This window comes from Salvelinus namaycush, chromosome 15 (genome assembly GCF_016432855.1).
Source record: "Salvelinus namaycush isolate Seneca chromosome 15, SaNama_1.0, whole genome shotgun sequence".
Classification (NCBI taxonomy): domain Eukaryota; kingdom Metazoa; phylum Chordata; class Actinopteri; order Salmoniformes; family Salmonidae; genus Salvelinus; species Salvelinus namaycush.
The window spans coordinates 256,157-273,300 of record NC_052321.1 but is presented as its reverse complement, the minus strand read 5'-3'; the positions used below and the strand labels follow the sequence as shown (position 1 = coordinate 273,300).

Here is a 17,144-nt window from a genome sequence, read left to right as displayed (position 1 = left end):
GTTCTCCCAGGGTCAACACGATGAGTTGAAACAGGAGAACAGAGCGGTCCAGGACCTGAAGAACAGTTTGCAGTTCTCCCAGGGTCAACACGATGAGTTGAAACAGGAGAACAGAGCGGTCCAGGACCTGAAGAACAGTTTGCAGTTCTCCCAGGGTCAACACGATGAGTTGAAACAGGAGAACAGAGAGGTCCAGGACCTGAAGAACAGTTTGCAGTTCTCCCAGGGTCAGCTCAATGAGTTGAAACAGGAGAACAGAGAGGTCCAGGACCTGAAGAACAGTTTGCAGTTCTCCCAGGGTCAGCTCGATGAGTTGAAACAGGAGAACGGCAAGATGACAGCAATCTGTAAGCCATTGAGAGAGGACATCAGTTCTGTGTGGGAATTCATGATAACAATGAGATTTATCCATCAAGGCGGAACAACACGATTGTGGACGGAACTGCAGAATCTCCACATGAGACCTGGAAGGAGTCTGAGGAAAAAGTGAGGGAATTGAACTCTGAGAAATTGAAGATGGACCTATGAGCACGCCCACAGGACTGGAAAACCCACCACGGGCCCAGGTGACAGGCCCAGGTGACAGGCCCAGGTCGATAGTGGTCAAGTTCCTGAGGTTCAAGGACAAAGTAGCTGTTCTGGAAAAAGCCAAGAACTTGAGAGGAACGTATATCTTCCCCCAACGAGGACTATCCAAAAGCTATGTGCCAGAAGAGGAAATAACTTATCCCAGCCACGAAAGCTGCCAGAGCGCATGGGCACATTGCTTACATCCGCTATGACAGGCTCATTGTCCACCCTCCCTCCCAGAAGCCTGGATGGGATGAGAGAGCCAAGCCTGTGGGTTCGTAGCTTCAACCCCACAGTACACACACACACACACACACACACACACACACACACACACACACACACACACACACACACACACCAATTCATTAATGGACTGCTGAATGTATATATTTGTTCTCTTGCTTTGTTTGCTCTTTTCCATATTATGTCTCTGATCAGCTCCCCAGGAAAGGGCTGAAAACATCCCATATTAATATATGGAGCCGTAGAAATAAGGTTAATGAAATCAATAGCTTGCTGACATCAGATAACATTCATATATTAGCCATTTCTGAGAATCACTTAGATCATTAACATGATGATACAGCAGTAGCAATACAAGGATATAACATCTATAGAAGAGACAGGAATGCTTATGGGGGAGGTGTTGCTGTATATATATTCAGAGCCACATCCCTGTAATGCTTAGAGAAGATCTTATGTCAAGTGTTATTGAAGTGTTGTGGTCGCAGGTTCACTTGGCACATCTAAAGCCTTTTCTTTTGGAGTGTTGCTATAGGCCACCAAGTGCTAACAGTCAGTATCTAAATAATATGGGTGAAATGCTTGATAGTGTATGTGATGTAAACTGAGAGGTCTACTTTCTTGGGGACCTGAATATTGACTGATTTTCGTCAAGCTGTCCGCTCAAGAGGAAGCTTCTCACTGTAACCAGTGCCTGTAATCTGATGAGGAATTGAAAAACTGTATGGTTGAAAGAGATGGGGCAAAAGGAGTGGCTAATAAGTCTGGCTGCACATCTGACAGGATGACTTACTGCAAATTGAGAAATTGTGTGTCTAAACTGAACAAAAAGAAGAAACTGTATTATGAAGCTAAGATTAATGATGGACAAAAAAAACTTTGGCGTACTTTAAAATGGAATGATGGGCAGAAAGACATTCAACTCAGTCTTTCATCGAATCAGACGGCTCATTCATCACAACCATTTGATGTTGCCAATTATTTTAATGATTACTTCCTTGGCATAGTGGGCAAATTTAGGCAGGAAATGCCAACAACGAACAGTGAGCCATCGTATTCATGCATAAAAAAACAAATAATGAAGGAAAAGCATTGCAAGTTAGAATTTTGTAGAGTTAGTGTGAGGGAAGTGGGGAAATTATTTTTATCGATCAATAATGACAATAGAACTCAAAGGGTTTTCTTTAATGGAAGCTTCTCCTATTGTCAAACATGTAAAGTGTGGTGTACCACAGGGCAGCTCTCTAGGACCTCTACTCTTTTCTATTTTAACCAATGACCTGCCACTGGCATTAAACAAAGCATGTGTGTCCATGAATGCTGAGGATTCAACCATATACACATCAGCAACCACAGCTAAAGAAGTCACTGAAACCCTTAACAAAGAGTTGCAGTCTGTTTTGGAATGGGTGGCCAGTAATAAACTGGTTCAGAACATCTCTAAAACGAAGAGCATTGAATACGAAGAGCATTTCCGTAAGTTCAGGTAATGATTGTTGTGTCTGTTGAACAAGTGGAGGATTACTAAATATTACTTGGCGTTACCTTATATTGTAAACTGTCATGGTCAAAACATGGGGTGGCATGTAGCCTAGTGGTTAGAACATTAGACTTGTAACCGAAGGTTGCAAGATCGAATCCCTGAGCAAGGTAAAAATCTGTCGTTCTGCCCCTGAACAAGGCAGTTAACCCACTGTTCCAAGGCCGTCGTTGAAAATAAGAATTTGTTCTTAACTGACTTGTCCGGTTAAAGAAAGGAAAAATTAAATCTAGATTCAATGGTTGTAAAGCAGCAACCCACCCTGCATCCCATCAAACCATCAGCTTGCACCTGAAGCTCCCTGGATGGGAGACCAGATGCTGCTGGAAGTGGTGTTGGAGGGCCAGTAGGAGGCACTCTCTGGTCAAAACAATAATGAATAAAAAGTTTTAAAAAACAGTCTCCCAGGGCAGTGATTGGGGACATTGCCCTGTGAAGGGTGCTGTCTTTCAGATGGGATGTTAAATGTGTGTTCTGACTCTCTGTGGTCCCTAAAAGATCCCATGGCACTTATCGTAAGAGTAGGGGTGTTAACCCCAGTGTCCTGGCTAAATTCCCAATCCAGCCCTCACACCTAATCATCCCCCTGCTTCCAATTGGCTCATTCCTCTCCCCATGTGAATATTCCCCAGGGCATTGCAGTAAATGAGAGTGTTGACTTACCTGGTTAAATAAATATAGTAAAGATGGGGAGATGCTCTGCTTTTGTTTTGTAATCAGCGAGCTGATATAAATACTATGCATGCCAGTCTAAGAGTTGAGGAGAGACTGACTGCATTACTTCTTCTTTTTTAAATATAAGAAACATTAATGTGTTGAAAATTCCTAAATGTTTGCATAGTCAACTTACAGACAGCTCTGACACACACACTTACCCCACCAGACATGCCACCAGGGGTCTTTTCACAGTCCCCAAATCCAGAACAAATTCAAGAAAACGTACAGTATTACATAGAGCCATTATTGCATGAGACTTCCTTCCATCTCATATTGTTCAAATTAACAGCAAACCCGGTTTCAATAAACAGATAAAGCAACACGTCACGGCATAACGCCTCTCCTCTATTTGACCTGGATAGTTTGTGTGTATGTAGTGATATGTAGGCTACGTGTGATGTTTTTAAATGTATGTAGTTCTGTCCTTGAGCTGTTCTATTAATGTTCTGTTCTGTTCTGGATAGTTTGTGTGTGTATTGTGCCTTTTTGGTAAAAAAATTCAAATATTTATGTAGTTCTGTCTTTGAGCTGTTGTCTATCGATGTTTATGTTTTGTGTGGACCCCAGGAAGGGTAGCTGCTGCTATTGGGGATCCTAATAAAATACCAACAATACCCTTCCTTTCAGTGAGTGTAAATCTTAACACTATGGCATACAATGACATTCCAGATGAGTTTGTGCTTCCAACTGTGGAAACAGTTTGGGAAAGGTCCTTTCCTCACAACGAGGTCCATACAGAAACGGTTTGTCGAGATCGGTGTGGAAGAACTTGACTGGCCTGCACAGAGCCCTGACCTCAACCCCATCAAACACCTTTTGGATGAATTTGAAACGCCGACTGCGAGCCAGGCCTAATCGCCCAACGTCAGTGTCCGACCTCACTAATCCTCTTGTGGCTGAATGGAAGCAAGTCCCCCACAGCAATGTTCCATCATCTAGTGGAAAGCCTTCCCAGAAGAGTGGAGGCTGTTATAGCAGGAAAGGGGGGAACCAACTCCAGATTAACACCCATGATTTTGGAATGAGTTGTCCATATGTATCTACCTGAAGTAGTGTAGTGTATCTACCTGATCTGACCTATATTCAGCACATTCTGGTATTCTGAGCATTCAGAAAGTATTCAGACCCCTTGACTTGTTCCACATTTTGTTACATTACAGCCTTATTCTAAAATGTATTACATTGTTTTTTTTCCCTCATCAATCTACACACACTACCCCATAACATTTTTGCAAATGTATGAAATACCCCACAATGACATCACAATGCCCCATAATGACCAAGCAAAAACTGGTTTTTAGAAATATCACATTTACATAAGTATTCAGACCCTTCACTCAGTACTTTTGAAGCACCTTTGGCAGCGATTACAGACTCGAGTCTTCTTGGGTATGACGCTACAAGCTTGGCACACCTGTATTTGGGGAGTTTCTCCCATTCTTCTCTGCAGATCCTCAAGCTCTGTCAGGTTGGATGGGGAGCGTTGCTGCACAGCTATTTTCAGGTCTCTCCAGAGATGTTCAATCGGGTTCAAGTCCGGGCTCTGGCTGGGCCACTCAAGGACATTCAGAGACTTCTCCCGAAGCCACTCCTGCGTTGTCTTGGCTGTGCGCTTAGGGTCGTTGTCCTGTTGGAAGGTGAACCTTTGCCCTAGTCTGAGGTCCTGAGCAGGTTTTCATCAAGGATTTCTCTGTACTTTGCTCCTTTCATCTTTCCCTCGATCCTGACTATTATGTATTATGACACGTTGATGGATATGGTATTATGACACGTTGATGGATATGGTATTATGACATGGTATTATGACACGTTGATGGATATGGTATTATGACACGCCGATGGATATGGTATTATGACACGTTGATGGATATGGTATTATGACATGTGATGGATATGGTATTATGACACGCCGATGGATATGGTATTATGACACGTTGATGGATATGGTATTATGACACGTTGATGGATATGGTATTATGACACGTCGATGGATATGGTATTATGACACGTCGATGGATATGGTATTATGACACGTTGATGGATATGGTATTATGATATGGTATTATGACACGTCGATGGATATGGTATTATGACATGTGATGGATATGGTATTATGACACGCCGATGGATATGGTATTATGACACGTTGATGGATATGGTATTATGACACGTCGATGGATATGGTATTATGACATGTGATGGATATGGTATTATGACACGCCGATGGATATGGTATTATGACACGCCGATGGATATGATATTATGACACGCCGATGGATATGGTATTATGACACGTCGATGGATATGGTATTATGACACGCCGATGGATATGGTATTATGACACGTTGATGGATATGGTATTATGACACGTCGATGGATATGGTATTATGACACGTCGATGGATATGGTATTATGACACGTCGATGGATATGGTATTATGATACGGTATTATGACACGTCGATGGATATGGTATTATGACACGTCGATGGATATGGTATTATGATACGGTATTATGACACGTCGATGGATATGGTATTATGATACGGTATTATGACACGTCGATGGATATGGTATTATGATACGGTATTATGACACGTCGATGGATATGATATTATGACACGTTGATGGTTATGGTATTATGATACGGTATTATGACACGTCGATGGATATGGTATTATGACACGTCGATGGATATGATATTATGACACGTTGATGGTTATGGTATTATGATATGGTATTATGACACGTCGATGGATATGGTATTATGACACGTCGATGGATATGGTATTATGACACGCCGATGGATATGGTATTATGACACGTTGATGGATATGGTATTATGACACGCCGATGGATATGGTATTATGACACGTCGATGGATATGGTATTATGACACGTCGATGGATATGGTATTATGATACGGTATTATGACACGTCGATGGATATGGTATTATGACACGTCGATGGATATGGTATTATGATACGGTATTATGACACGTCGATGGATATGGTATTATGATACGGTATTATGACACGTCGATGGATATGGTATTATGATACGGTATTATGACACGTCGATGGATATGATATTATGACACGTTGATGGTTATGGTATTATGACACGTCATTGATGGAAACTCATGTGTTGCCTGTTATTATTATCTATGCTATATGTTTTCACTAGCTAGCACTTGCTTTCAGACAGGCAGTGAATCTGGTATACAGTTAAAGATATTGTGGATATCTGTTGTTTGTCTTAAAAATGAATGCCCATAGCTGCCGAGTAATGTCTACTGTACCATTCTGTCCCTCCGTCCCCAGCGACCATGGTGTGGCTGGTCAACATGGCAGACACTGGCCTCGGACACAGACCAATGACCAGGAAGAACTCAACAGAGGCCCCCATCACTCAGGTTGAGAGTCAATGTGAGTGTAGTGTCTGGTGTTTAAATTCCTCTCTACCCTCTCCTTTAGCCCTCTGGCCCTGGCCTTACTTGCACCCCAAGTGTTTTTGTAATATCGTAACTATTTTCTACCCTCTCCTTTAGCCCTCTGGCCCTGGCCTTACTTGCACCCCAAGTGTTTTTGTAATATCGTAACTATTTTCTACCCTCCCATCAGCAGCCCCTCCATCTCTGGCCACAATTGAACCCTAAAACATGCCTATTTTTATGGCATCTCCAGCTTTTAAAAAAAAATATCTGAATTCTTCTCTCCCTCCCCCTGCAGCAGCCCTATCTAGCCCTGGGCTCATCGCCCCCTCGTGTATAATATTTGACTTCTCCATCCCCCCTTCCCCTCCAGCCCTGGCTCTGGGCCCTGCCCCTCTCAGCCCCCCGGAGGATGACGGAGGGTTCACCCCTAACTGGATGGGGCATCAGGAGCATCAGCTAGGACCCCTTCAGTCCACGGACGAGACCCGACGGGAGATCCAACAACTCCCCTCTGCCAGACCCGTAATGGACGACGATGATGAGGAGAGTGAGTACAGAACAGTAACAAATACAATTGTGTTTCGTAAAACAATTCCCATGTCACGTTTCGTAAAACAATTCCCATGTCACGTTTCGTAAAACAATCCCCATGTCACGTTTCGTAAAACAATCCCCGTGTCACGTTTCGTAAAACAAAACAAACATCACCCAGAACTTTCCAGAACTCTCCAGCAGGAGCCATGACTACTACTAGTATGTGTTTCTACTTGCCTTTTGATCAAATCCAAAGTGTCAAATCTTTACAGCTCTGAAGTTCACCAGCCCTTTAATAACTCAACCAACATGTTGGTGAAAAAACCGTCAACTGTATGGCAAGCGTGAGGGAACATTTTAGGAGGCAGCTTTGAGTTACGGTCTGTCCTAGCTAATTACACCATATCAGAATATTGTAGTAGCGTGTGCCATATCGTATAGAGTCAAAGACTGTCGTTTTAAATGTGAGGCTCAGCGGAGTTAGGATTTTAATAGCTGTGTAGTGTACACCCCGGCATAACAACAAAATTATTACTTACGCCCTTCCCAACATTGCAGAGATTTTTATTTTTATTTTATATAACATGAGGAATGAATACACCAATGAGTAATGATAACTTGGCTATATACAGGGGGTACCAGTACTGAGTTGATGTACAGGGGTACGAGGTCATAACTTGGCTAGATACAGGGGGTACCAGTACTGAGTTGATGTACAGGGGTACGAGGTCATAACTTGGCTATATACAGGGGGTACCAGTACTGAGTTGATGTACAGGGGTACGAGGTCATAACTTGGCTAGATACAGGGGGTACCAGTACTGAGTTGATGTACAGGGGTACGAGGTCATAACTTGGCTATATACAGGGGGTACCAGTACTGAGTTGATGTACAGGGGTACGAGGTCATAACTTGGCTATATACAGGGGGTACCAGTACTGAGTTGATGTACAGGGGTACGAGGTCATAACTTGGCTAGATACAGGGGGTACCAGTACTGAGTTGATGTACAGGGGTACGAGGTCATAACTTGGCTAGATACAGGGGGTACCAGTACTGAGTCGATGTGCAGGGGTACGAGGTCATAACTTGGCTATATACAGGGGGTACCAGTACTGAGTCGATGTGCAGGGGTACGAGGTCATAACTTGGCTATATACAGGGGGTACCAGTACTGAGTCGATGTGCAGGGGTACGAGGTCATAACTTGGCTATATACAGGGGGTACCAGTACTGAGTCGATGAGAAGGGGTACGAGGTCATAACTTGGCTATATACAGGGGGTACCAGTACTGAGTCGATGTGCAGGGGTACGAGGTCATAACTTGGCTATATACAGGGGGTACCAGTACTGAGTCGATGAGAAGGGGTACGAGGTCATAACTTGGCTATATACAGGGGGTACCAGTACTGAGTCGATGTGCAGGGGTACAAGGTCATAACTTGGCTATATACAGGGGGTACCAGTACTGAGTCGATGTGCAGGGGTACGAGGTCATAACTTGGCTAGATACAGGGGGTACCAGTACTGAGTCGATGTGCAGGGGTACGAGGTCATAACTTGGCTATATACAGGGGGTACCAGTACTGAGTCGATGTGCAGGGGTACGAGGTCATAACTTGGCTATATACAGGGGGTACCAGTACTGAGTCGATGTGCAGGGGTACGAGGTCATAACTTGGCTAGATACAGGGGGTACCAGTACTGAGTCGATGAGAAGGGGTACGAGGTAGATATATATAGTAACTAGGCAACAGGATAGATGGTAACCAGTAGCAGCAGCGTATGTGACGAGTCAAAAGAGTAAATGCAGATAGTCCAGGTAGCTATTGGTTAACTCTTTATCAGTCTTATGGCTTGGTGGTGGAAGTTGTCAGGGTCCTGCTGGTTCCAGACTTGGTGCATCGGCACTATGACTTTGGTGTCTGTAGTCTTTTTAGGGCCTTCCTCTGACACCACCAGGTATAGAGGTCCTGGATGGCAGGGAGCTCAACCCCAGTGATGTACTGGGCAATACGCACTACCCCCTGGAGCGCCTCGCAGTTGGATGCCAAGAAGTTGCCGCCATACCAGTCGGTGATGCAGCCAGTCAAGATGCTCTCAATGGTGCAGCTGTAGAACGTTTTGAGGATCTGAGGGCCCGTGACAAATCTTTTCAGCCTCCTGAGAGGGAAGAGGCGCTGTCGTGCCTTCTTCACGACTGTGTTGGTGTGTGTGTAGACCATGTTAATTCATTAGTGATGTGGACACCGAGGAACTTGAAGCTCTAGACCCGCTCCACTACATCCCCGTCGATGTGGATCGGGGGGGCGTCGTACCTCCATTTCCTGTAGTCCACGAACAGCAACTTTGCCCATTTATTCTTTAAAGAATTCTTCAAAATAGTTGTTGAACGTTGCTTGACAACCATTGTTGATCGTTGCTTGACAACCATTGTTGATTGTTGCTAGACAACCATTGTTGATCATTGCTAGACAACCATTTTCAGGTCTTGCCATAGATTTTCAAGTCAAATTAAGTCAAAACTGTAACTAGGCCACTCAGGAACATTCAATGTCGTCTTGGTCAGCAACTCCAGTGTATATTTGGCCTTGTGTTTTAGGTTATTGTCCTGCTGAAAGGTGGAAAGCAGATTGAACCAGGTTTTTCTCCTGATAAACTCCTGAGTCCTTGATGATTACAACATGATGCAGCCACCACTATGCTTGAAAATATGGAGAGTGGTACTCAGTAACGTGTTGCATTTGGTTTTGCCCCAAACATCACACTTTGTATTCAGGACTAAAAGTTAATTGCTTTGCCACATTATTTGCAGTTTTACTTTGGTGCCTTGTTGCAAAAAGGATACATGTTTTGGAATATTTTTATTCTGTAAGAGTTTCCTTCTTTTCACTCTGTCATTTAGGTTAGTATTGTGGAGTAACTACAATGTTGTTGATCCATCCTCAGTTTCCTCGTATCACAGCCATTAAACTCTAACTGTTTTCAAGTCCCCATTGGCCTCATGGTGAAATCCCTAAGCGGTTTCCTTCCTCTCTGGCAACTGAGTTAGGAAGGACACCTGTGTCTTTGTAGTGACTGGGTGTATTGATACACCATCTAAAAGGGTAATTTAATATTTTCACCATGCTCAAAGGGATATTCAATGTCTACTTTTTACATTTTTTACCCGTCTACCAATAGGTGCCCTTCTTTGCGAGGCATTGGAAAACTTCCCTGGTCTTTGTGGTTGAAATTCACTGCTCGACTGAGGGACCTTACAGATAATTGTATGTGTTGGGTACAGAGATGAGGTAGTCATTTAAAAAGCATGTTAAACACTATTATTGCACACAGAGTGAGTCCATGCAACTTATTATGTGACTTGCAAAATGTTTCTCCTGAACTTATTTAGGCCATATTTCAGCTTTTTCATTTTTAATTAATTTGTACAAATTTCTAAAAACATAATTCCACTTTGCCATTATGAGGTAATTGTGTGTAGATCGGTGACAAAACAATCTCAATTGAATCCAATTTTTAATTCAGACGGGAACAACAACAAAATGTGGATAAGTTCAAGGAGTGTAACTACTTTCTGACGGCTCTGCGTGTCTGAGCTGCGTTGAGAGGTTCAGGATATTGTGCCGTCCTGTGGTCCCCGTCCTGTGGTCCCCGTCCTGTGTTCCCCGTCCTGTGGTCCCCGTCCTGTGGTCCCCGTCCTGTGGTCCCAGTCCTGTGGTCCCCGTCCTGTGGTCCCCGTCCTGTGGTCCCCGTCCTGTGTTCCCCGTCCTGTGGTCCCCGTCCTGTGGTCCCCGTCCTGTGGACCCCGTCCTGTGGTTCCAGTCCTGTGGTCCCCGTCCTGTGGTCCCCGTCCTGTGTTCCCCGTCCTGTGTTCCCCGTCCTGTGGTCCCCGTCCTGTGGTCCCCGTCCTGTGGTCCCCGTACTGTGTTCCCCGTCCTGTGGTCCCCCGGGTGAAACAGACATGTTTACACAGAGGTTCTGCCAGACAAACATGGAACAAACATCTGTCATCCAGTTTTCAGGATGGGTTTTTTCCTGTGTTTCCCAGGGCGTGTGAAGCGGGGTCTAGGAGACTTCATCTTCTACAGAGTATGTTGTTGAGGATAGAGTTTGGGTTACAGGGTAGGATCAGTGTGGTATAACATGGCTGTGTTTCAGCAGCCAGACAGAGACAGACTGGCATATGGAGTCTATTTGGTTACCGGGTTATAGGATAACGGGGTGTGGGGTTAGGGTTACCGGGTTACCGGGTTAGGGTTACCGGGTCCGGTGAACGTGTTCTAACAGTGTTCTGTGTGTGTTTCCCAGGGGGAGTGAAGCTGGGTCTAGGAGACTTCATCTTCTACAGTTTGGGTAGAGTTTGGGTTACAGGGTAGGATCAGTGGGGTATAAACATGGTTGTGTGTTTCCCAGGGGGAGTGAAGCTGGGTCTAGGAGACTTCATCTTCTACAGCATGCTGGTGGGGAAGGCCTCCGCTGCAGCTAGTGGAGACTGGAACACTACTCTGGCCAGCTTCGTAGCCATACTCATCGTGAGTACACAACTACTCATTATATTCCCTTCATTATGGTCTGTTACACTTCATCGCTCTGCTTCTGTCTGGCTGCTCTCTCTGTCTCTGTCTGGCTGCTGTTTCTCTGTCTGGCTGCTCTCTGTCTGTCTGTTCTCTCTCTGTCTGGCTGCTCTCTCTGTCTGGCTGCTCTCTGTCTGTCTCTGTCTGGCTGCTGTCTCTCTCTGTCTGGCTGCTCTCTCTCTGTCTGGCTGCTGTCTCTCTCTGTCTGGCTGCTGTCTCTCTCTCTGTCTGGCTGCTCTCTCTCTGTCTGGCTGCTGTCTCTCTCTGTCTGGCTGCTGTCTCTCTCTGTCTGGCTGCTCTGTCTGGCTGCTCTCTCTCTGTCTGGCTTCTCTGTCTGGCTGCTCTCGCTGTCTGGCTGCTCTCTCTGTCTGGCTGCTCTCTCTCTCTCTCTCTGCCTGGCTGCTCTCTTTCTCTGTCTGGCTGCTCTCTCTCTCTTTCTCTGTCTGGCTGCTCTCTCTCTCTTTCTCTGTCTGGCTGCTCTCTCTCTCTTTCTCTGTCTGGCTGCTCTCTCTTTTTCTGTCTGGCTGCTCTCTCTTTCTCTGTCTGGCTGCTCTCTCTTTCTCTGTCTGGCTGCTCTCTCTTTTTCTGTCTGGCTGCTCTCTTTCTCTGTCTGGCTGCTCTCTCTCTCTTTCTCTGTCTGGCTGCTCTCTCTCTCTTTCTCTGTCTGGCTGCTCTCTGTCTCTCTCTGTCTCTCTCTGTCAATTCAAGTCAAGGTCTTTATTGGCACGGGAAACATATGTTAACATTGCCAAAGCAAGTGAAGTAGATAATAAACAAAAGTGAAATGAACAATAAAAAGTAAAAAGTGAACAGTAAATATTACACTCACACAAGTTCCAAAAGAATAAAGACATTTCAAACGTCATTATGTCTATATTAACAATGTACAAAAAGGAAAATAATAAACATAAATATGGGTTTTATTTACATCTCCCCCCTCTCTCTCTCTCCCTCCCTCTATCCCTCCCTCCTCCTCTCCCTCCCTCTCTCCCTCCTTCCTCTATCCCTCTTCTCTCCTCCCTCCCTCCTCTATCCCCCTCTCCCCCTCTCTCCTCCCTCCCTCTCTCCCTCCTCCCTCTATCCCTCCTCTCTCCTCCCTCCCTCCTCTCTCCTCCCTCCCTCCTCTATCCCCCTCTATCCCTTCCTCCCCCTCTCTCTCTCTCCCTCCCTCCTCTATCCTTCCTCTATCCCTTCCTCTCTCCACAGGGCCTGTGTTTAACTCTTCTTCTCCTGGCCATCTTCAAGAAGGCCCTCCCGGCCCTCCCCATCTCCATCTTCTTTGGCTTGGTATTCTACTTTGCTACAGACAACCTGGTCAGACCCTTTATGGACCAGCTGGCTCTGCACCAGTTCTACATTTAGCAGGATGTTCCCCTTGCTCTCGCCACCCCCACGGGAGCTGCCATCATCAACACCAGGGGTGTATTCATTAGTGCACAACATAGCGAAACGTTTTTGCAACGAAAACATGTTTATTTTTTTCCCGACCAAATCAGGTAGGTTCCCTCCCCCTCCGTTTTCGTCCTGTTTTGTTGTGCCACAGTTCAACCTCTAACAAGGGGACCAGGGGCGTCTCCGGTCCGGTCCCCTGAATGAAGTTGATGGTAGTTTTTGATCTGCCTTTTTGTTTCTGGGCGGGGCGGTGAAGGGGGGGGGGGGGTTCCTAACCATGATGTCTTTTGATTTGTTCATACTTTACTCGTTTTCAAAAAAAGTGATTGATCCGCCGTCTAAAAGTTACGGTGAGTTGAAGGTGTACTGCGGTGGGTACTACTACCAACAGAGCTAGAATGAGTTGATGATTCTGTTGTTTTTTTTTTGGGGGGGGGGGGGGGGGAGTCACACACAAACCCCAGAAAGGAGAAGAAGAAGAAGCTGGTTCGTCTCCTGAGAAAAAAGTACTTCAGAGGGGCTTTTTAATAAACCCACCTGATGGTTTAGGACTTTCACACTCTCACTAACGGACTGTCACGTGACCTGATGATGTAACTGATGATACTTGGTCAAATGGTTTTTGTTGTTGTTGAATAATTCTACTTTGATTGTGCTTCTTGAATTGAACTCGTCAAGAGCTTTTGCTGTGTCCATTCATCACTGCTCCAGGGCTGTGTTCCAAACGGCTCCCTATTCCCTGGATAGTGCACTAGAGCCAATAGGGCTCTGGTCAAAAGTAGTGCACTATATTAGGGGAAAAGGGTGCTATTCATCCTGCATTCCAGGATTCATTTCCATGTTTTTTGTTTTGTTTTTCCCCACTGTCAGATTTTCAGACCGTGAAAACAAAGGCCTGTGAGTTTTACACCGTGTTGCTGGTCCACAATGCTTATTTTTCCTGAACAGGATGGTTTGAAACAACTCCTGTAGCGTTTATAATATAACAGCTTTGAGTTGTGTCCCCCAACACACGGCATCATTAAAAAACCACCACGGTTTGGTCAGAGCAATGTCTAAATCTAGACGTGTCGTTGATTCTAGCCTGATTCCCGTGTTTGTCATGACGATGGCGGCAGAGTTCGCGGGGGGGTCAATTCCGTTTCAATTCCAGTCAGTTCAGGAAGTATACCGAAATTCCAATTATCTACAATGCTTTTCAATGAGGAAAATGTGGAATTGGAATTTTGTTTAACTCTCTGATTTGATTGGGTTTGGAATGGAATTGACCCCAACCGTGACGACGAGTGACAGGAAGTTGACACGATAACACAAACAGATCCGGGACCAGTTTATATGTTGCTTGATCCACACTAGAATCATCCTGTTGTCGCCTGGTTCTGTCTTAACAGTCGGTTTCTCCTCATGGAAACAAACTAAAATGTTTTTGACGTAACGTCATGACAATACATTTGACAAGGAGTTTGATATGATAGCACAAAACAGATCTGTGACCATTTTAAGATTTAATTTGACCAGGCTGTCCTGTTCTGCTTTCAAGACGAGCAACAAGTTGATCATGGCTGGCATAGAACTCTGTTAGGCCAAACTAGTTCTTTCATTTTTTTTTTTTTTTTTTCATGGACACACATTAGGCTTAGTCCTAGAACTGAAAACACCCATTTTAAAATCATTATTTTAGTCCAGGGCTTTGCTTAATCTGTGTCTAGGAGACAGAAACCTAGTGCTGCTCTCCGATTTAAAACTCTTTGCTGCAGAGTAACCTGCACATGGAGCAATGACATGAGGTCATTGTGCTGAGATTGGTGTTTTTCTTACTTTTGTAAAGATGGCCATGTGCATTATGCAAGGTTGTTCATTTAAAATGTTCCGTTTTAAAATAAATGAATCAAGAATAAAATACAAGTGGCATATCAGTAATTTATTGAAAATGATTCATCAGATTCATAAATAAAAGTGGGAACCCTTTCCCTTAGTTACAACATTCCCTTAGTTACAACATTCCCTTAGTTACAACATTCCCTTAGTTACAACATTCCTTTAGTTACAACATTCCCTTAGTTACAACATTCCTTTAGTTACAACATTCCCTTAGTTACAACATTCCTTTAGTTACAACATTCCCTTAGTTACAACATTCCCTTAGTTACAACATTCCCTTAGTTACAACATTCCTTTAGTTACAACATTCCCTTAGTTACAACATTCCTTTAGTTACAACATTCCCTTAGTTACAACATTCCTTTAGTTACAACATTCCCTTAGTTACAACATTCCTTTAGTTACAACATTCCTTTAGTTATAACATTCCTTTAGTTACAACATTCCCTTAGTTACAACATTCCTTTAGTTACAACATTCCCTTAGTTACAACATTCCTTTAGTTACAACATTCCTTTAGTTACAACATTCCCTTAGTTACAACATTCCTTTAGTTACAACATTCCTTTAGTTACAACATTCCTTTAGTTATAACATTCCTTTAGTTACAACATTCCCTTAGTTACAACATTCCTTTAGTTACAACATTCCTTTAGTTACAACATTCCCTTAGTTACAACATTCCTTTAGTTACAACATTCCCTTAGTTACAACATTCCTTTAGTTACAACATTCCCTTAGTTACAACATTCCTTTAGTTACAACATTCCCTTAGTTACAACATTCCTTTAGTTACAACATTCCTTTAGTTATAACATTCCCTTAGTTACAACATTCCTTTAGTTACAACATTCCTTTAGTTACAACATTCCCTTAGTTACAACATTGTTGCCCTTTTTGTAGTATTAAGTTTAGCGTTGTCTTACTGTTAGAACAGAAACCGCAGCCTGTCAACAAGTCAACTGGAAGATTCAACATTAACATTAAATCATGTGGAATATGTTTGAACGTATTTGTGGTATATGATGTTGATTGCTTGGTGCACCAGTCAAGGCTTGTTCTGGTTACATGGCAGCAGGTCCTGAAGTGTGAAAGCTGTGCCACAGGGGGGGAAAAACCCATCTAGTTTTCATTTTGAGTTGTCAACTAACGTGAACGCAAAGTGAAATCATCCGAAAGGAAGGTGGATCATTTTTAAAAATTCTATTGAACAATAAACAGATTTGGCTAATCTGTATGGTCCAAATAATGATGATCCACACGAATAAAAAAAAAAAATATATAGATAGATAGATACATCTTCAGGACCCTGTCTTTCAAAGATAATTTGTAAGAATCCAAATAACTTCACAGATCTTCATTGTAAAGGGTTTAAACACTCTTTCCCATTGATTGTTCAATGAACCATAAACAATTAATGAACATGCACCTGTGGAACGGTCGTTAAGACACTAACAGCTTACAGACGGTAGGCAATAAAGGTCACAGTTATGAAAACTTAGGACACTAAAGAGGCCTTTCTACTGACTCTGAAAAACACCAAAAGAAAGATGCCCAGGGTACCTGCTCATCTGCGTGAACGTGCCTTAGGCATGCTGCAAGGAGGCATGAGGACTGCAGGTGTGGCCAGGGCAATAAATTGCAATGTCCGTACTGTGAGACACCTAAGACAGCGCTACAGGGAGACAGGACGGACAGCTGATCGTCCTCGCAGTGGCAGACCACGTGTAACAACACCTGCACAGGATCGGTACATCTGAACATCACACCTGCGGGACAGGTACAGGATGGCAACAACAACTGCCCGAGTTACACCAGGAACGCACAATCCCTCCATCAGTGCTCAGACTGTCTGCAATTGGCTGAGAGAGGCTGGACTGAGGGCTTGTAGGCCTGTTGTAAGGCAGGTCCTCACCAGACATCACCGGCAACAACGTTGCCTATGGGTACAAACCCACCGTCGCTGGACCAGACAGGACTGGCAAAAAGTGCTCTTCACTGACGAGTCGTGTTTTTGTCTCACCAGGGGTGATGGTCGGATTTGCGTTTATCGTCGAAGGAATGAGCGTTACACCGAGGCCTGTACTCTGGAGCGGGATCGATTTGGAGGTGGAGGGTCCATCATCTTCTGGGGCGGTGTGTCACAGCATCATCGGACTGAGCTTGTTGTCATTGCAGGCAATCTCAACGCTGTGCGTTACAGGGAAGACATCCTCCTCCCTCATGTGGTACCCTTCCTGCAGGCTCATC

The 17,144-nt window shown here is 44.2% G+C and overlaps 1 protein-coding gene across 1 annotated transcript in view; it reads left to right on the top strand.

Moving 5' to 3' along the window:
• The window catches only part of LOC120059712 (presenilin-1-like), a 39,242-nt gene extending 24,324 nt beyond the window's left edge, over nt 1-14,918 (top strand). Inside the window, exons 7-10 of the mRNA XM_039008766.1 lie at nt 6,396-6,500; nt 6,879-7,055; nt 11,461-11,579; nt 12,828-14,918. Of these exons, the coding sequence (XP_038864694.1) occupies nt 6,396-6,500; nt 6,879-7,055; nt 11,461-11,579; nt 12,828-12,983 (557 nt within the window). The 3' untranslated portion in view covers nt 12,984-14,918. The remainder of the gene's footprint in view (nt 1-6,395; nt 6,501-6,878; nt 7,056-11,460; nt 11,580-12,827) is intronic.
• Nucleotides 14,919-17,144: the final 2,226 nt, after the last annotated feature.